We start from the raw sequence: 21,847 nt of genomic DNA on the forward strand, positions 1-21,847 counted from the left end.
ACGGTGTTATACTCAATGAAATTGAACTTGTACCTTTCGATTTCAATACCTTCTTCATCTACGGACTGTATCAATGTTTGTGGTTTGAATTGGATTACAAAGGGATGCACCACGGGGAGATAGGCCTTTGCTAACACCACATCAAAGCTTTCTATGATGTAGATATTACCCTCTTTCAACACATCTCCTTTGGCCAATTTGTCAAATTCTTTAAAATACTTTGATTCCAATTTAGCATGCATGTGGGTTCCCTAGTAATAAGGAAAAAAATGAGTGATAAATTATGAATGATTGCACAATAGACAATGTTGATTACCTTTGCATCCAATAGTAGTAAGTCTCTACTTAGGACCTCATTGTTGTTGTTCCAGTGGATCGACTCCCACATCCTTGTCACACGAACCATTATTTTCAATTTGCTTGTGCCTGAACGAAGCTTAGAAAGGGGTTGGAATTCTTCTGTTGCCATTTGAGGTTTTCCTATAAAACAACAATACCGAATGTATGTAAAAGATTAGGACGAAATGTTAAGTGAACAACTTCAAAGAAGAGCAATGAAATATTATAAGCAAATATCATAGCATCGTCTAATAGGGACTTTACATAAATTTCTGCCTGACAGGGAAAACAATAATATGGAATTCCAACTAACTAATCACCTAGGCTCAGCAAATATTTGATTTTAATTGATCAATATACTCACAACCTCTCCAGCACAACATATATATAAAAAAGTAAAGAAAGGCTTGGTGAAGAAGGATCTTGAACAAATGAAAAGAGGGCTAAATGCTTTTATGTGGTTGCAGATGGTTGTGATATTCAACGTATACATTAATGGGGGACCGGAAGTTGTAAAGTGGTGTAGTGGACGTTTAAGTCAGAGCAATGGCCAAAGGGAAAACCCAATCGTTGAATTGAGGTTTTTGCTTGCTATTACGATATATATATATATATATATATATATATATATATATATATTGAATGCTAAAAGGGATAAAAAATCATTGCATTTATTGGGTGAAAGTTTATAAACGGTTATTTATAGGCAGTTGGTCAATTGTTTCTTTAAATTATCTTTTATCTATTTTGAGATTGTAAGTAGCTTAGTTGACTAATGGGAAGATGCCTTTGACTCATTCTTTTAATATGTGCTTCTCATGGACAGAGAGATACAAATGGACTGACTGTAGAAAACAGCGAATTGAAATTGCGTTTATACACCATGGAGCATCAGGTCCACTTGCAAGATGGTAGATTTAGGGCCTGTTTGTTCTGAAGGAAAGACCAGGGAAAGGAAAGGAAAAGAGGTGTGGTCCACCTTTTCCATAGTTTTGTAGCTGTTTGTTTGCCCATGGAAAGGAAAACTTGTTGTCCGTGCAGAAACAAAACTGGGGAAACGGAAATGGTTTTGTGTCCGCGCTATAGACCTAAAAATTTTATGGAAAGGAAACAAAAAAAAAACCCCAAAAAAAAAGAACCCAAAGAGAACCAGAGAAAAAGGAGCCGCCCCCTTCTTCATCTTCTTCATTTGTCTTCATCACTTTATCACTTCTCCTCATCTCCAATTTCAGGTAACTACCTCTATTTTCCGGGTTTTTTTTTTTTTTTTTGATAGCGAAATTCTTCTATCGTGTTGAATACGAAATATGTGGAGACGATTTAAAAGAGGGGTAGTTGTGAGTTTAGTACTTAATACAACCTGCAAATACTTTACAAACTGCTCGCTTTCACTCTCACTATTAAGTTTTTAGGTCAGGTGGTCAAGCTGAAATATCGTGCTTCACAATAAACCAAACAATGAAAACCAAACTATACGGTGAATCCCATGTGCTGCTGCTACATTATAAACATTATAAACCAAACAAAAAATATTATAAACATTCAAAATTGCATACTTTAGTATATCAAAACCATGTCTTCTTTGCTACATTTGGACCAACGCCAACTTGATCAAAGTTTTCCAACCCAAACATACCAAATATCTTTGAACAAAAAAATATTAGTAGTTTAAAATTTGGTTTGCTGAATTAGGCCCAGAACTTCGATACAAAAAAACAGTTAACTCACAAAAAAAAAAAAAAAAAAATCACTCACCATGGTGCCCTTGCAAAGTAGCAATATGCAAAGCATCATACCCAGACTTACCCAAATTAGGTTGTTCATCATAAGATCGTACAAAGGACACATTGTGATTAAGTGGGACTTAACTGCACACCCTTATTTATGTATAGGGGTATGTATGATATTCCTCTTCTTCTTTCGCTAGAAGTGCTATAAAATGGAAAAAGTTCTTGGTGTTAAGCTTAGGGGGAAAATTGGTGGTAATTGATTTTGTGTTTGTAGGTAATGGTGGTTCTTGAATCTTGTTGATATTGCGTGGGTTGTTGTTCATAATATGGGTAGTTTGGAAGTCGTGTTTGTTGTTCTGTTTCTCGCCTAGAGTTTCTGATACTTGTAGGTGGAGGAATAGCCCAATTCTCCAATTTCACGAGTTTGAAATTGTTTTATACCGTTGTACTCTGTCAAAGCCATGATTTAGTCAATAAAAATGGACTCATATGTGCTATGTGATCCAAAATTATGTAATTTTAGCTTAGTTCATGCCTTTGAATCATTGGTAATTTGATGCGGTGGAAATTCAATCAAAGCAAATACTGATAAACATATATTGAGAACATTTTATTCCATTCTATAGTACTACTGCAAAATTGTATGTTGTATGAAACTTCTGATACTAATTCAAGAACCTTCTGATATATATTGTATGAAATTGTATGTTTTGATTATGTCGTAGGAACATGGATGATTGCAAAATAGCTGCATACTTGTGTGTAATTGCTGCATATTTTGTAGTGTTACACATTCTTGAGAATAGGCCTATTGATAGGGTGCCACGTAGAAATCAGGACTACGAGAGACACCTAGCCCTTGAGAGGCTGTATTCAGAGAATGATAATAATTGTCATAAATGCTCCGATTGAATAGAGTATGCTTTAATAATCTATGTGAACGACTTCAAGAAAGAGGTTTGACTGCTAGTAGGTGGGTTCCTGTGAAAGAACAAGTGGCAATGTTTCTTTATATTTTAGGCCACGATACACGTGTGGCGCCTGCTGCTTGGACTTTGATAAGGTCACAAGAAACAATCCACAGACATTTTTATAAAGTTTTGCGAGCCGTATTGAGGCTTGGGAGGGAATTCATAAGACAGGCAGGTCAAACAAACTCCCCAGCAACAGGAGGTGATCCGAAACCTTGGGCCATGAGATATTTTAAGGTACATCGAGTTGTTAATACTTGCCTTTAAACCCAACTAGCATTTCTCTTAAAGTACAACGTTATTAGTTTTTAATTAGTTTTCCCTCCCTTGTTTTATGTAGGATTGCGTTGGTGCAATCGATGGAACTTTTATCCTGGCAATGGTACCTATAGAAGACCAACCACGCTATCATAACCGGAAGGGAAATTTAGCGCATAACGTTCTAATGGCTTGTACATTTGATATGAAAATATCATATGTATTGGCCGGATGGGAGGGTACTGTCCATGATAGTCGGATATTGAGAGCTGCTCTAAACCATCCAAGGGAGAGGTTGTTTGTTCCACCTGGTAAATATTACTTAGGTGATGCAGGTTTCCCACTTGCCCCAGGTTTCTTATTTCCGTACCGAGCAACAAGGTATCATTTATCTGAAATTAGAGAAATGGCGGCACAGAACGAGAAAGAGTTATTTAACTTTAGACATTCTTCACTGCGTAATGTAGTAGAGTGCACTTTTGGACTTTTGAAGCAACGGTTTGCTTATTTGAGGATAACCCCTTTTTACAATGTGGATATACAAGTTGATTTGATCCTAGCGATCTTGGTGGATGGGATGAACCGAATAATGTGGATGAACCTAGAGATATGAACAACCAAGGTCATGATTATAGTGCACTAAGGCCAATTGATGAGTGGAAGTTGTTCAGGACCAACCTTACAGAGAGGATGTGGGTCGAACGTCATATGTTTCGTAGGCAAAGAGAGTGATTGACATGTATTTGTCTATTATATTATTTTAGTTATTTATGTATTTGATATTTATGCAACAGTTAATTGCTATGGGTTGATTTATGAATCTTTTAAATTCAATTTCTATGTAGTATTTAGTTTTTTAATAACATGTATTGTAGAAATGAATGTGTTATGATCATATAATAACAGGGATGGCAACACAAGAAACACCTCAAACACCGGTACGCGATCAAAAAGGGAGATTAGTTTGGACTCAAGCTATGGATGATGTCATGTTAGATGTTTTCTTGGAACATCTTGCTAAAGGTTTAAGAGGAACTGGTGGTTGGAAGAAAGAAATCACATTCTTCGCTGTTACGAAGGCAATGAAAGATAAACTGGGTTTTGTTATCGATATTGATAACGTTGAAAATAGAATCAAGACAAAGAGGACTACAGTTAAATCATTCAAAGATTTGCGATCATTCTCTGCTAGTGGTTTCGGTTGGAATCCGGATACAATGATGATAGAAAGTGATGCTTCAGTCTGGGCAGATGCAATCAAGGTAAGTATATTTATACGAACAAGTTTTGTTAGTTATTGTAGTTATCAAAATATGTTACAAAGTATCTTTTGCTTTTGTGAATATGATTAATATGCTATGTAAATATTTTTTATGTCGGCAGGCAAACCCAAAAAGGAAGACCTATAAAGGTAAGTCAATATGTAGGTTGTTGGAGTGGGTCGAAGTGCTTGGAGACAATATTGCTTGTGGTAACGTACAAAAAACTGGTCTTACAGTGGATAAGGACGCTACAGCAACAAATGAGATGGATATGTCATCACAATATTATACTGATACTTTGCTCAATGAAGGCATGCATATTGATGTGGATAGCTTTCTGACAACTAATGATAAGGGAGGAGGCTCTCACACTGCTACTTCCCAAACATCAAATCAGCCTGCCCGTCCAACCAAATTACCTCAGAAGAAGAAGCGGAAAAGCACAGAAGGTGGGGAGGATGATGTTATTGAAGGCATGAAGCTTGTTATGGGAATGTGGCAGATTCTTTGTGTGAGAGGACTGCAGTTGAGGCTAGCAAGAACAATGCTTTAGCCCTCATTTGGGACCAGATTTGTTCTGCCATTTATGAAATTGAAGGGTTAGATGTTCCCCAAAAGATTGCGGCTATGGAGTTGTTTTCAAAGGATGGTGCTGAAAACCTGAAGATGTTTTTTCTCAAGATGGATACCGACATGCGTGCTACTTGGTTATTGAAGAAGCTTGCTGAAAATTGACTTGATGGGTTCTTAAGTCTTCTCTTGGGGTTTTAGATGCACTTTTTGATGTTTATTTTAAGTGTTGTGGATGTTTTGAGGATTTAAACCTAGTTCTTTGTTGTTATTTTCTAAATGCACTATGAGGTACATGGTTGTGGTAGTTTTATGGATAATATTATGCACGTGTGTTGTTTGCAGGTGTAGGAAAGCTTGTTTATACTCTCCGAGTGTTGATAAAATAGGGTAGTTTATGTCTCTTTTTTTTATTCTATATGCTGAATTTCTTTTTACAGGTGTCATGTATGATATATGTGCCTAAAATAGGATAGGTCATGCCAATTTTTTTTCATGAACTATGAGTTTAAAGAAAATCGTTAGGTAATATGATGTCTGTTTCCAACTTTCTTTTCCTTTCCACAGTTTTTTTTTATAACAAACAGGATTATTCATTTCCCCAGTTTTACTTTCCTTTCCACAGTTTACCAAACAGACACAATTTTAAAACTGTTTCCATTCCATTCCATTCCTTTCCTTTCCATAGTGGACCACTCTCATTATTCCTTTCCTTTCCATTAGTTAAAATTTAACAAACAGACCCTTATTCTAACTTCTTTAATTGCCCAGCTTTGTGTTAAGTAAACGTACTTCAAGATGTGGAGAATCTAGTCAAGTATAATTCCAATAGTTATTGATTTCGAATGGTAGTTCTCTGTAATACTGGTTTTGACGGTCTGCAAATGTGAATGTGATCATTCGTTAGGTGATGGACGGAGTGTTTCCTCCAGGTGTAGCTATTAGGTAGTATCATAATACACAATCGACCCAAAGAAACAGTGTACTGGCACATCTATGATATGGGCATCGAGTATAGGATCTTATGGAAGCTTGCAGTTGTCAAGGCCCCAAACTCGTAAATGATTAACTTTATCCTCTAGATAGGAATGCATGATCTTACAAGGATCTAGGCCAACCTTATGATGGAAAGATTCTAGATTTGTATACATTAATTTCATTAAGAAGGTACTGTTATTAGCGTACTTCCAACCTCAGCTAGCTCTATTTCTGAAGAAAGTTCACTTGTTTGTCGTCTAATGAAATATAGAGGTTCTTCACTACCTGACATTGTTGGATTCCTCTCAGAAAAATAATCAATAGTCTCCATCGCCCTAAAAGGAAAAAAAAAAAAAAAAAGAAGAAGGAATTCGTATGAGGTTCTGTGTTCAATGTTCAAACCTTACACTAAAAAGATTTAGTGTAGCCTTGGTGTAAAGCAGTTCACTTGCGGAGCTTATCTTGCTCTTTATGTTAGAGGCCATGCTATATAATATATTACTATAACACGTTTGATAGTTCCGTCTAATCTCAACTTCGTGACTACTTATTGAAATAACATTTGTCACAAAATGTTATTGAATTCTGCTTTCTTGATAGCCCTAAATGGCGAAGTCAGAGACGAAGTACAACGTCTGAAGTTGGTGACGGGGCAAAATATTGTTGGTGCTGGGTCCATGATGAATTTTGGTTCTGAGGGACCTAACCAGCAATTCTATCCCAACAATCAGGCAATGCACACCCTCTTAGCCGCACACCAATTTCAACAGCTCTTGATTAACTCTCAACAGTCACGCCATCCAACAAAGAATAAAGAATAACAACAAAGAAGAAGCAATGAAGAAGAATGCGGCCAGAAAAGAACCAACTACAATAGCAACAAAGTGGGGACTTCAAACTCAAAGGTTCTCTTCCTGCTCCGAGTCAAAGAGAGAGTAAATATGACACGAATTCTTCAGCCAGGGATTGAAGAGATCAATGGATAAGCTAAACAGGGTCTTAAGTGTTGCAAGATGTCAGGTGTACTGTGTTGTTAGATAGAAATTCTCCTTTCCTGCACACTGTAGTAAAGTATATTTATATTAGTGAACGTGCTCTCATGGGGACTTTCATGTAAAACACTCATCGTAGGATTAATTCTTTCATTCTATCCCACGTATTTAAAAACTTTTGATGACTCATGCTGCAAGGATATATCATAAATTCATAATCCCAGTGAATTTGCAAGTGACGAAACATAAGAAAACGGATAATTTCTGTATTCTACAGTTTCCTTTCGTAGTCTTACTATTATAGTTATTCAGTAAAGGAAGTAAAATGCCATAAAGACCTTCCTTTTAGAGATTAAATAGTACACTTCTAGGAAACTACGTCCATGGTAATTGGAGGATCTATTCTAAGGGACAGATTTTCGACGAAGGACCTAAATTTACTCTGGTCTGAGTAACGAACAGTTTCTCTAAACAAGATGACCACAGGCTTCCGTCTTTGAAACCCGGACAACGGGTTCTTCTTTCCATGCCAAGTATAACCCAAAGATTTACCCCTTGAGTGGCTGTAGCGACCATCCCGATCTATACCTCTTCAAGAGTGCTTTTACATCGTCAACAACATCATCACTATACAGGAATGGTGTAAAGGACATCTTTAGCTTCTCAGACCATTGGGCTCCTCTGTCCCTTATGTCAGTTTGACTCCTCACCACCACTATCCCCGTCACAAGCTAATACACTAAGTACGCTCCTTGAACACTCCCTCTCCAACATCAACCTTTATCTATAACTATGGGCAGCATGAGCTAGGGCGCGCCCTTTTCTAGTTTGTTTGGATAAGATATGAACAGACCACTACATTGGTCAGCAATGACTATTACCATTCAAAATGTAATTTCTAACGTGGCGTGATTGAGTTCTGGACATAATTTAAATTATAAGCACATAATTCCAATAGACATCCAAGTTTCATAATCGATAGTTTGACCTTGTTTAGTCATGCAGATCGCAACATTCAACTCCGATCCTTTGCTATTTTTTGTTGAGCGGAGAACATCGTGTTGGCTTTTCTTTGCAAATTCACGTCTTGATCAAAATGTAGTTAGAATCATATGGCAGAATAAGCATGATACAAATAATTAACAAATTCGGAGAAGAACAATACATACCCAATGGCTATTGTACATTGCAATAATGGAGGACATCATTGTAGACAACATTTCTAGTGTAAGTTTCAGAGCGACCCCATATTGTTCCTTTCTTGACTAAAACTTTGGTAGAAGATTGCGATATTCCTCTTGATAAAGCAACATAGAGCTGGCCATGGGAGAAAACATGATCCGGCAAATACACTCCAACATTTGGAATGGTTTGACCTTGCGATTTGTTAATTGTGAGAGCAAAGCTCAGCTTGATAGGAAATTGTTTCCTAATGAGCGTGAAAGGTAACCTTGCATCCAGAGAAGGCTGAAGTGGGATGTGGGGAAGGAAAACTCTAGCACCAATGGAATTCCCAGTAACAATCTCTGTATCAATGACATGTGCGTCGAATCCTCTACATATCAACCTTGTTCCATTGCAGAGGCCATTTTTAGGATCTAAATTTCTGGTTAGTATAACAGGAGCTCCCAATTTAAGTTTCAATTTGTGAGGAGGTAGACCACTGGGACATAGAGAATTTAAGTACTCATTCGGGTACAAACCACGTGAATCATTTTCAACCGAATTGAAAGAGTAGTATGTGACTTCTTCACCTAGAAACTGATCAATTATTTCATCATTCAATAAGTCGACAGTTTCATTTCTGGGAGTTATTATTGCCCTATCAATCATGTAGTCAAGGTCACTAGCATTTTCATGTAAGCTTGGGAAGATATCATTTATAAGATTCCCATGTGAGGTCTCATTGTCCCACGGTACAACAATATCTTGAGGAAGCACAATCATGTCCTCGTCAATAAATGGTTCAATGCCATCGCCTATGCGCATCAGTAACTTTGCAAAAGTCGGATCTTTTCTCGCCCGCATGTTTTCCTTTAAATGTATAACATATACAACCTCCCAAAGTGGGGAGTTTGTAATACATGCATCAATAGTCTGTGCCCTCGTACCACGGGGAATCACAGGAAGCACTTGGCGGAAATCTCCACCCATAACGAAAACTTTTCCCCCAAAAGGCTGATCATTGTTTGTGATGTCTCTTAAAGTTCTGTCCAGTGCCTTAAAAGCATGACGATGTGTCATCGTAGCCTCGTCCCATATCAGTATGCTCGCTTGTTGTAACAAAGATGCCAAGCCGTTTCCCCTGTCAGCCTTGCTTATTTTGCATGTGGACACGGATGTAATTGGGATCGGTACCTTGAATCTTGAATGGGCTGTACGGCCTCTAGGCATCATTATAGCAGCAATTCCCGATGTCGCTGTTGCAATCGCAATTTTTCCTTCACAACGGATTTTTGCTAGAATGGCTTTATATATGTATGTTTTACCTGTACCTCCTGGGTCGTCTACAAAATATACACCACCTTCTTTTCGCTGAATTGATCCCATAATCTGATCAAAAGCATTTCTTTGATCATCATTAAGGTTGCCTATAGCTGAAAGGTCTTATGAAGTAACGGGAATATTCAGTTCTTCTCTAATTAAATTGGAAGTTTCATGAAGGTGAACGTGTTCATCAGTGATTGCAGGCAAAACGTAGGCTGAAATTTGTTTACCATGTTGGTCTAATAACACTCTAAGTTCGGACAACAAATGATCCCTTACATAGATCATGTTTGAATTGGAAAAGGCATAGTATTCTGACATATACCCATGAAATTTATCCCACAAAGCACGCACACCGGCGGGATTACAATAGACCAGGATAGTAACAAACAGTTTCCGCAAAGAAGATGGCATTTGTATCATCGATGCCTCAAGCAAACACCTGCGAACATCGTTATCCCTTTCAAGCAAGCCCAATTCCTCAGCAGCTTCTTTAAATGTGTGGTGTACAGTAGATCCAATAGTTTGCAGGTGCTCAAATGACGTTGGCCCTCTAATATGATTAAGTAGCACCCTCAAGTAGTATCTCTCACCCTCTAGAGGTGAAACAGTAAAAAGCCTTCCAATGACACGATTTTGTCCAATTCTGTCTTGCCAATGCTTACCCGACTTATTCCATACATAACGTCCAGGGATTTCACGATAGAGATAATGTCGAGCAGCTTCGCCAGTGTTATTGAGTAAAAAATTTGTTAACATTGTGCGGGAGTTCCTATCATCAGGCAAAACATCCTCAATGAGGCGATTGCCCCGGTAGGTCACCTCATGCATATTCTTAAGGTGGACTTGCAAAGAGTACACGGATGGGTATATTTGGCTAAGTGGGAATTCAAAAATCCTCCAAAGGGTTTCTTGTGGGCAAATCCAACGTCCATCAACATACTGCTTTATTTCATCTTGTTCTTTGTTGTTGTCCGAGCAAACTTCCAATGCCACTCGATCTGAACCTTTGTAGATATACTTGTATAAATATTTGACACTTTTAATGCTCGAGCATATCTCAACATTGATATGGCAGTTGTATTTCTTTAGTAACCACGGGTTATAAGGAACAACCCAACGATTATCGACACGCGCGATAACTCTGACGATGATTTTGTACAACTGCAAATGCACTGTTGTTTCGCCTCATAAATACTGCGTAGGAATCGCTTCCTTGATTAGTAACTGGAGCGAATTGCTTTGGGAAATTTTTGGAACATTTATGATCCTTCATGCAAACGCATTGTGGGTTCAAACTACCGCACGGACCATGAATCATATGTTTAACAACAATTTCATATAGTTCTGGTTCAAGAGCTGGGTCCGGAATTTCCGCTCTGACAATTTTGTCATAATCTTTCGCAGTAGTTATCTTGTCATCTTCGTCAAGGATCAGTAGGATGTGTGCATGCGGTAATCCTCGCTTTTGAAATTCAATAACATGGACATGCGCAACAACTTTCCCAAGCACCCCTTTAGTAAATAGATCATTCTTTAACTCTTCAAGCTTGGCGAAAAGATCCTAACAATCAAATCCAGTCTGTCATTGGGAACTTGCCCTTCCAACAACTCAGCGGTTATCTCCTCCCAAGATGGATTGCAAGTCATTGTGATAAACAAATCTGGCCTTCCATACTTTTGAACTAATGCCATGGTATCGTGATATCGACGATGCATGTCTCGGGGGCACCCCGTAAAAGACGGAGGCAAGATTGTTTTGCACCCCACATTACCTTAATTTGGAATAAGAATGGACTTTAGGATCTGCAATTAATAAAACGTGCTTAAGAACTAAAAGTATCTGCATACCTGAATGCAATTCTCCCGAGTTTAAAGAATCTTGCAACCCTTGATAAAGCTCAACCCTTATTTCTTGTTGATGATCACGCACCCACCTCAATCTTAGAGTGGATATTTTAACGTAGTTGTCAACTATATATTGTTGTAAAAGACGACCACTACGGAGAAGAAGAAGTGGATCATCCGGTCGAATCTAATTATGAGATGACATGTTAGTTCTGCTTTCACCGGGGAAAAACCAATTCAAAACACAAAACATATGAAAGTAGAAGTTGGCACTCACCTGCAGCAAGTAACAATAAAATGCTTGGCAACTAAGCCGTGCTCCATTAGAGCGGAACATATGCAAATTCCATCCTGGGGCCACGAGGGAGTAGCAGAGGGTACTGAAGCGGATCGTAATAGCCAGCTGTATCAGGGACATTCTCAAACTGGCCAGATATCCTTTAAGCTACGATGTCTCTTTCATTAAGGTTACTTGGATCTTCACCACCCACCAAAATGGCTGCTACTTGAGCAGACGTAGGCAAGCTATATTGGTGAGCACCTATTGGATTATCCTTAATTAGCAGGCGAAGATTGGGCAATGAGGATAGCTGCAATACCTGGCAAAATATCTTAACGTACGGGTTTTCCTTTAAAACCTTATGAATGATTGCAAGCACCCTCCGGTCCAACAATCCGCTTTCAGCCATACGGTGGTCAAGCTCATGATCCGTGTCGTATATATACATCTGAAGATACCTAGGTCTATCCCCAGGGTTGGGAAAAAGGCTACCTATACGATGATAAATAGATCCCCGAGCTTTATATGTAAATTCCTTCCCGGCCGTCTGCGAGCTCTTCGTCTATGTGTACACCCATAGAAGTGAAAGAGAAGACATGGTTGTATGCGCGCACGTGTTTCCTAAAATCAATACCTTCAATTGTTTGAGATGTATATAGATTAGTCAACTCAGGGGGTGCTTCCATTAAAGGTAAACTTGTGGTCCCATTTGAGCAGCATAAGCCAGGTGGCTCGCGGTGGAAAAGCCTAGCTCGACAGTGTGTACAATTCCTAGGTTGCGGTAAACGATGGGTTTGAAGACTCGAAGAGTCAACATAACCTCGTGCACAATTGTGATTCCGCCTTCTTCTTGTCGGCACTCTTATTTGGTGGTCACTACGATGATTACCTAAGGTTTAATACTTTGAAGGTTAATATATTATAGAAGCGTAGGCATGAATAGATTGAAACATGCAAGATAGATATATTTAATTCAAGGACAAAGTGGAACCTTGCAAAGCAACAACTTCAGCCGTTAAATCTCCATGGTTGCCTTCAACATCCCCAGAGTGCATACCAGTATCAATCACACCGAATGGATGAGTAGCATCTACACCTACATCTTCGTGATCAGCATGTAAGTCTGCAGTTAACCGTAGATTCGTCTTTGGCAAGATTAGCGAATGATAAGTGTCTAAGGATCAATGGTGTAAAAGGAGTTTATAAGTATAACCTTCAAAAGCTTCATCCTCGCAGTCAGTGCTGCTTTGGGTATCACCATCATTGAAGGTTATGTAACTGAGATCACATTCGTCAGATATTTCTTTAGGAGGTATGCCCAAAACTGGCAAAAATAAGACAAAATAGGAGATGTGATACGCACAGACAAATTTATTAAATCGATAATGGAATATGCATGGAATAATTCGTCGTGTTGAGGAATAAGCTAGGGTGGTATTAGGTACAGAATAATTCCTAGGGTTTCAGATTTACCACCATTGCTTCCACTTTCTGATAGAAGTGATGTTGCATCAATACAACCAAATTCTTGATTGGCTAAGCCCACGTTGCCTTATATGAGTCAGCCGTCTTCCCTGTGAATGTCGACCTGCATGAAACACTTGGTTGGAAATATTCCTAGCTTGGCGTCATACGTGAGTCAGCCTATGAGGGGTTAGATTGTTGGAGTTCAACAATTCTTTAGCAGGAATCAATCGAGGCGAGCGCCATGCCACACGCATATGTTCTCTATGAGAAGCAAGTTGTTCATTTCTTTGGTTTTGGACTCATCGGTAATAATTCCTTTGGATACGTTCCCTTCGGTGGGCTATCTGTACTGGGGTCATATTGCTTTGCCTATCACTTTCCCTAATTCTCTGAGCCTGTTGTTGTTGTTGGCACACACTATTATCACTAACAGAGAGGAAATTTGGAGGGCTTCCGGCCCCAACCATTTCCAAGACTTGCAGATGAAAAATAGCTTGGTTATATATGAAGTTGGGTCAGTAAGTAGTTCAGAATCCAATAAGACTTCATATAATGAAGTGAAATAGTGAAGATGTTTATTACATTTAGTTTGCAGCAACTTGAAAAGCACTTGATCAGATTAAGTCATTTCAAAATAATAAATAAACTCATGATACTATCTAAACCAACCCTTGCAAAGTAAAGACCACATTTAACCTGGCTATATCACTTTTTTGTATCGTTACTTATTATATGAAACCAATGAAACTAATGATCGAATAAATCCATTTGGCAAACTAAAATCCGAGCTGTTATATACCTTTCGATGTGGATGTCCATGTAATTGATATGGTCTTTTTATGCAAATTTTGGTTGTGCATTTGATTGAGCAGACTGAGAATGGACTCGTGGAAGCAGCAGCTGTTCTTGTGTCGAAAATGCCACGTATGTGTTTTGAGTTAGATGACATAAAATTAGGTGAATGCTTCAAAACCAAGTCTAAGCTTATGAAGGTACTAATTGGATTTTCCATGATAAAAGTCTTTCTTATTAGTGACGTCTGCACTGCCTTACCATTTTGAGTTTATGCCCAGGCATGGGAAAGATGTCGAGGACACGGTAGCTAAGCTAGACTGCGATGCTATCTGGGTTCAGTCATCATCATCGCTAGACCGGGGAGGACTTGAAGAACTTGTTACAGTCATCTTTGGGAAACACTAACATTCTTAGTAGTGTGACATGTCACTGGATGGAGCCGTATATATCAAACTTTCTTTATGTCAGACCATTTACAATGGTGAGTGTTGTCGTGTTTATATTACTTCTGGTATGAATTTATTCTTTTTGGTGTTTTGTGTCTTTATCACTGGCTTATAAGCTTTAATCCTGGATCAGGGCTTAGCATGAATGTACAACTTAGCTCAGAAATGCATGCAATTAAAACCACTATCCAACCCGCATAGTTTGATGGGGCTTATCCTTGGAATTCTAGGAGAAAACATTGAGGTAATGATGAATTATTTTGTTTCTGCATGAACTTAATTTTCTGTTTTGCTTCTGAAATTGCTTATTTTACCTATATGATTTAGGTCGTTTTAGCTAAATGTTCAAGAGCTTTTGGCCCATAGTGAGCTACTCTACTTCTCATGCACGCAATTATTTTACTTGATTTGTACATCGTGCAAAACCTACATTCTTGATGCTGATTATTAAGCTATCAATCCTATTGAACTATTTTAGACAGTTAGAGTTACCTAAATTCTACAACTAAACACGAAAACTGCATGACAAACTTCAAACTAAAGATTAGTTAAGAATGAAGCTCAGCAGTACCATCAGCTCTAACTCTCTTAAGATCGGCCTCTTAATTAGATCATTAGAGGCCATCCAAACTCCTCTCTTTGGAGTAGCCCACTTCATCCGTTAGGCTATAGTTGATTCATGATTACTCTCCTACTTTAAATTGAAGAGATCTACTACTGAATTAGTATAGGAATATAATCCAGTCTACCTCTGAAGTAGTGAAGGATGACCTATTGCCCTATTGGGCATTGGCCTTCATCCACATTACACTACAGAATGAAGCAATGTGGAATTCTTAATTCCTTCCAATTAATTAAACAGTCTCGTGTTTATCTGGACAAACAATTATCCTATAACATACCTTATCATCTCTTGTTCTTTTGAGAATTCCTTCCACATTACTGTTAGCATTTTAGCATTTTAGCATTCACTTGAAGATTGTCATCTTGCATATAGAAGTGACAGGTTGAGATAGCTTGGCTTTTTATACCATATCTCAATCTTATGTTGCTGTTTCCTTCATTATCTTAGATAGTGCATTGACCAATTTGTATGTGTTTCTGGGTATTTTAGTTCAATTAGTCAGAGCAGCACCGCTTGTTCGATTAACGTAAAGTGGATGGATTAATCCTCGAATAAAAGAACTAATATGATGAACACCTTTATAGAGTTATCTTGTTTTCCAATCATTGAAGATTAATAGATTTCAAGTTCAGTAATAAAGGGATTTGGAGTAAAATTGCAATTAGATATATGAAATATGCTGAAATTCGAAAATATCAAATGTTTAAATGATGATGACGAATAAGGGATTTGGAGTAAAATTGCAATTAGATATATGAAATATGCTTTGAAATTTGAAAATATCAAATGTTTAAATGATGATGACCGAATAAAGGGATTTGGAAAATATATGAAATATCTTTGAAATTCAAAATATCAAATGTTTAAATGATGATGACGAAAATATTAAGACTTCTGAGATGAGTTTCGATGCCCTCAATGACTTCTTTCTTACGGACCAAACCGTAGAGATTGTTTTAGGGATAGACCTGAAAATTTTCAATCCAACAATTATCTTATTTAGTTAGTCTCTGCTGAGAGCGAAGAAAGATGAAAGACAGATTAAGGGAGAAAACAAATCTTACCTCCACATTTGCCATGGATAACTTGTCAAGGTCATTAAAGGCCCCTTTGCTGATTGTTTGAGCAATTTTAGTCCCAAACTTTATCGGTTCTTGCGAGAGAGGCGGAAGAACCGAACGATAACGAGAACCGGACGGATAAAGTCAATATCCCTAGAACTGAAATGTAAAGTTGTGAGAATCGAGAAAAAGATATGCATTTCATATCACAAAGATCAAATTCAACGGTGAATTGCGACGACCCTTTGTGCGGATGTGGTTAATGTCAAGAGATGCAGTCTTAGCAGCCAAACGAACTAAATGTTGTCTCTTTACAGAAAATATGTCTTTCTATTTGCGTTCAGGTCCTGTGGTATTGATATTAGAACAAAGTGAATTGGCTATATCAATTGGGAGAGATAGATGTAGAAGAAGTGGGGTTTTGCACAAAATGCAGACCGAATTTTGTTAGTAAAAAAATTATGAGAAACAGAAGAGATGGGAGAGAAGGGAGAAGAGACGGTTCGTATTAGCTGATTAAATGAAACTCTTATTAAATAACCCAATTATTACTAATAATTAATAAATGGCATTTATAGTAATGCGTACAATTGAGCATTATGTGGATTTGGTTTTATAATATATTCCCACATGAAATACTGATTGGCCCTATTTAAAGGTGTTAAGCAAATATTTTATTTAAGGACAATATTGGTACTGAAAATTTATAAACACATCAAAAAACAAAGTAGTCCTCATTAATAAATAGGTAGGTATCTAATTTTATTATTCATCAAGGGTATTATGCGTCAGAAAAAGTCCCGGATGAATTTAAGAGGCCACAATCATTATATGACCTATGTAAAAATATATTTACATATAGTCTGTCAGGTGACGAGAAATTTTCAATCCCAAAAGGGTAAAAAAGGAAATAAAATAAAATGGGAAATAAAAAGAGACAAGATTTTATCTCTGTTTTGGAAAACAGAGAAGTTATTTAATAAGGCCTAAATAATATGGAGGTTGTGTGGTATGGGCCGATGGGAGGGAGTTTATACTCAACCGAGTTAGAACCAAAGAGCTAAGCCTCATTTCTTGTATTTTTGAATGGTTCCTAAAATTAGAAACCGTAACTATAATTTTTTATGCGGTTTAGGTTAAACGGTACCCATTGACACCCTTAATAGCAGCCTTGTTTGGTACCCCATTGACACCCTTAATTGGCAGCCTTGCTTGGTTTGTGGTTATGAACAACGACTTATTGTTATATTTTACAAAATTTCTATATAAGTGTTCGGCGTATTTAATAGTTCAATCCTTGTAATTATAGTTGAATTGTCACTATTGTTGCCCCATGACCCACCCATGACCTATAACACACGTTCATATTCACGGTAGGCATATTTCTCTCTCTTTTTTTCGATAATAAGGCATATTTCTCATTCAGCTAAACTATGGGTGAGCACCTGCATTTCACATGGCCAAGTTATTTGGATGGATCAAAATAGTGGATAGGACGGAAAGCTTCAGTTTCCAACATTGCATTGTGGGACAAACCATCATTTGAGTGAGTACCTAGACAGGATATTAGGTTATGATTTTTTTTTTTTTTTTTTTTTAACTATATTAGGTTATGATTTCCATTAACTAAATCGTTCATAAATTTCTAATTCTTAGTCCAGCGATATTCAAGTTTTGTGCAAATTAAATCTGCATTAGCATAACTGTATATACTGTTATTACAACATATGAGATCACTTGTCTATTCTCCTTACTCTTCTCTCCTTCTCTTTTTTCCTCCCTTTTATTTTCTCTCTCTCTCCTCTTTTTATCTCTTTTTCTCTTTTTCTAACCTCTCTCTCGTTCGTCGATCTTCCCTCCATCTAATGTCTCTTCTCTCTCCACGTATCGCGGCAGTTATCTTGCAGTTAGGATTCCGCTCTCTCTCTCCCGTCTCGCAGCGGTTCCAAAGCGGTTAGGACATCGCGGATATGATCCCATGCAGTCTGTTTCCCCGTACTATACAGCATCCGGTCTATTTGTCACCACTAGCCTTTTAGGTCATGAATACGACCCCTACAGATGCCCTCTCTCAGTCATATTGATGGGCCGCAGACAGCGATGGGGCCGAAGACTAACCTTTTCTCATTCCATACACCCTTCGCGGTATATCTCTCTTCTTTTCACTGCCAAACCCTATTATTTTACTCTATCCCCACATTTTCTCTTTCTCAGCACGTGCTCCACGTGCTTCCTCTTTATTGCCACGTGGAAATACGGCGCATGCGCATCAGAACCTGCCTCTTCAATTTTCGAGATTCCACATGTTCCAACTTATCTGGTTCTTTCTTTTTCAGTAAATCCCTTTTTGCCCCTGCTCCTTCAAATCCCACTCAAACTTATTACTTCTCTCAAAACCCCAAACCCTCACTTTCCCTTCAACCCCTTCCACTTTGTCTCCCCTGTTTTTCCCTCCGATAGATATCTCCAGCTCCGATTGTGCTCTCCACCTTCCTCAGTCGCTTTGGCTTCCTCCTATCGCAGGTTTGTTTTTCCCCTTCTGTTCATTTTCTTTTCCTCTCGTTATTTGTTTTAGTATCTTTTGGGTGCTGCTTCATTGCTTTCTTCTTTTCTTGAATTGCAATATTTCCCTTTGTGTGAAACCCCCTTCTTTGCGCTGATTCCATTATGTTTGGATCGGAATCGGCGGCTACCTCCGCCACTAAATCCGACCGATCAGGATTGTCTACCCTCAAATCTAGCCATCCTTCCGAGGACCGATCGGAATCCCCCGCTTCTGACTCCACCAGTCCAGCCGCTATTCCATCTATTTCTGGGAGGAAATCTTCTCTTCCTCCCCCACCATCGTACTACCGCATACCCAACTTAGATGTCGTTAAAGCCGCTTATGGCATACCCAGTGACGTGATTCTAGAACACGTGTCTGGCGTCACCCACTTTCCTCACTTGGTAACTCAGCGACCTGGTTATCTAGTCGCTACTGTAAGACAGATAGCGGCAGGTTTGCACTTTCCCTTAACTCTTCTTGATGTCGAAATATGTAACCATTTCAACATTCCGCCATGTCAAGGCATATGTAACTTTTGGCGTGTTATGTACGCCACCAACCATTACAACGAGACCCAATCCCCCAAAATCCAGCTCCGCAATATACTAGCCCATTTTTATATAAAGAAAAGCACTAAACTTGGGAGTGTGGGATACCAATCTTTCTGCACTCGTCCGCAAAAGAAGTCTTTTATTATTCACATCACCACTTCTGACAAAGTGTGGCACCATTATCCGTTGTATGTGTCTAGGAGTTTTTTATCCGCAGACCTCCCTTCGGAAGTTTCTCTGAGGCATCTCCATTTCCTTACAAGTGGTAAGTAAACCATTTAGAGTCGCAATGTTTCTGTCCAACTAGTTTGTAATTTGCCTTTATTTTTGGTGATCCAGGTTGGAGACCCGATTCGCGATCCGAGGTTTAGCTGGAAAGAAGATTGCTTGTGAATTGTAGCAGCAACTTGATCAACTTACCGCGGCTGGACGTCTTCTTCTCCCGCCACCTCCAGTTTCAGATACTCCATCGTTGGTTCCCTCGACTATGAATCGTGAGATTGCTGAGACAGCTACCCCTGATATGCCTATTAATACTGCTAGTGCTGACACCTCCCCAGTGGAAGTGGACGAAGATAACAGCACCGCTGTTTGTGAGGAGGCAAATCCCTCACAGGAAGAAGTGAATACTGAACCTCAGCAATAACATATGCCGGATTTCTTTTTTTGTAGCTGATCCATCAGATTTGTAATATTTTGTGAACAAATACTTTTGCTTGTGCTTGAACGAGTATTTCTCCGAACCAATACATTTGCGTTGCAGGTGTCAATCAAAGTTGATTAATTTTCCCTTCGCACTTTCATTATTGGTTGTTATAATTTTAGACTTACCCTTTATCAATTCACTATGCCGTGAAGCCATTTAATTAGAAACTCTAATCTTGATATTCCTTTCTTAATATTCGATGGGGCTATTTTGATTTGCCCCCAAGTTGATTCGGGTTGTCACTACAGCTCGCGAAGGGCTACCCCAAGCCCCAGCTCTCTTTATACAGTTATGAAGCTAGTCAGGTGATATATGCTTGTTTACTACTACTTAGAGGTTTGAACTCTTTAAATTGATGCAAAAGTACTCAAAGTTCCTTACTCACGATCTTCGTTTCGTAGAGTTGGAATAAGGATTCGAACTAACCTAAAGTTGAGAACAACTACAAATTGGATGTTACAATAAAGGGAACTAAGGAGTAAGGTTATAATATTAATGCTAGGTTTTCCTTCCTACATAAACATTAAGAAAGACATTAAAGTTTGAAAACATGCACTTAATACCAAAATAGAGATTTGAAAGAAAAGGTGGAGAGTTAATCCTCCTCATGTGAAACTATCATTAGTTGTTGATTTGAAAAAGGTTATTTGATCTTTCCTAGACTCATAGACAAGCCCCTAATGGAAGTAAAGATTTGATCCCTAGCATGTATGGCTCACTTAAGAGCTCACACATCCTAGCAAGTGGAACTAAGCAATGACTTATCTCTAAGCTCATTGCTTTGATTCCTAACTAGACACTACACCAACTATCATTTTGGGATAGGGTGTAGAGCTAGTTGTTCTTCCTAACAACCTACCAAACCAACAAAAATGATTTACCCTCACATGAGTTGGATTAACTCCCCAAAAGGGAAGTTAGCTCATGATCCTTGGGACAAGGATTTATAAACTAAAAACAAAAGAGAGATAGAGAAAGGAAGAAGATAAACAATCAAACTCACTGATATATTTATTTTCTAGAAGAAAACAAGTGTTTCCTCCATTAAAACTATTACAAGCTTCTTACAAAAACTAAAAAAACTAACTTATGATTTTTTTTTTCACTAAGGAACTAAAATAATGCCATGTGAGGAAAATAAGTCAAGGGAGTAAATGGAGTGTCCCCACCCTTGTCTAATTTCTTCTCCATTTGAGAGAAATCTCATTTCCTCCCACGTGAATCATCAAACCATATTAATTCATTTTTATCCACCACATTAAAACAAAGTGACATCTTGCCCTTTTTCACTATTAACACCTAATCTAATTTATTACATGCAAGGTGTCAACTTTGCACCAATAATTTGTTATTTTTGTCTTGACATGCTCCATGATTGATGACTCATCCAATCTTGTGGCCCCCAAGATAGTGGGCCCATGTGCAATCCATGGGCGGTCCCGGTATTTTGGCGCAGTTTTACAACTTCCCTTTATCGTAGAGTTCATCGCCTACGATTATGCGAGCAGCTCTCTTGTTGCATTTGAGTCCCGGTTCGAGAGGTAGGAGCTTTGGAAGTTTGATGCTTCAATGCGGTTTGGGAGAATTCATATATACGCCGTTCCTCGTGGCTTAATTGCGGGGTTTAACCAATATTTCCATGTTTACCGCAAATACACGCAAAAGTATGAAAACATATTTATTTCATGATTATTAAACACATAATTAACCAAATTTATATGTCTCAATGGGGTTTCATAATACACTTTTGGGTGCTTATCACACTACCCCCCAAACAAAGACTTTGCTTGTCCTCGAGCAAAGAAAAAACATTAAAATAGATAAGTGGCCAAGAATGTGTAGTCCTAAACTAATTCTCGTTTAGCGAGTCGCGGTTGCATTGACCATATGCAACAAGGCCTTAAACCACTAGGAATTCCCTAGTGGATGAGTT

At 38.3% G+C, this 21,847-nt stretch overlaps 1 protein-coding gene and 1 long non-coding RNA gene across 2 annotated transcripts; one reads left to right on the forward strand and one right to left on the reverse strand.

Moving 5' to 3' along the window:
• Positions 1-1,264: 1,264 nt before the first annotated feature.
• LOC147477316 (uncharacterized) lies at positions 1,265-4,774 on the forward strand. Its single transcript, XR_015209511.1, has 3 exons — positions 1,265-1,571; positions 4,205-4,560; positions 4,682-4,774. It is a non-coding gene; the product is annotated as an uncharacterized LOC147477316 (long non-coding RNA).
• A 3,502-nt stretch (positions 4,775-8,276) lies between these two features.
• Positions 8,277-9,650, reverse strand: LOC147477317 (uncharacterized). Its single transcript, XM_086585970.1, has one exon. It carries the CDS (start codon positions 9,648-9,650, stop codon positions 8,277-8,279), a length of 1,374 nt encoding a protein of 457 aa, XP_086442096.1.
• Between the last annotated feature and the right edge of the window lie 12,197 nt (positions 9,651-21,847).

Source organism: Coptis chinensis, chromosome 9 (genome assembly GCF_015680905.1).
Source record: "Coptis chinensis isolate HL-2020 chromosome 9, ASM1568090v1, whole genome shotgun sequence".
Taxonomy (NCBI): Eukaryota; Viridiplantae; Streptophyta; class Magnoliopsida; order Ranunculales; family Ranunculaceae; genus Coptis; species Coptis chinensis.

Bases quoted from the DNA above. Each gene is read 5' to 3' on its own strand.
- LOC147477317 (XM_086585970.1), bottom strand. From the start codon at position 9,650: ATGGGATCAATTCAGCGAAAAGAAGGTGGTGTATATTTTGTAGACGAC.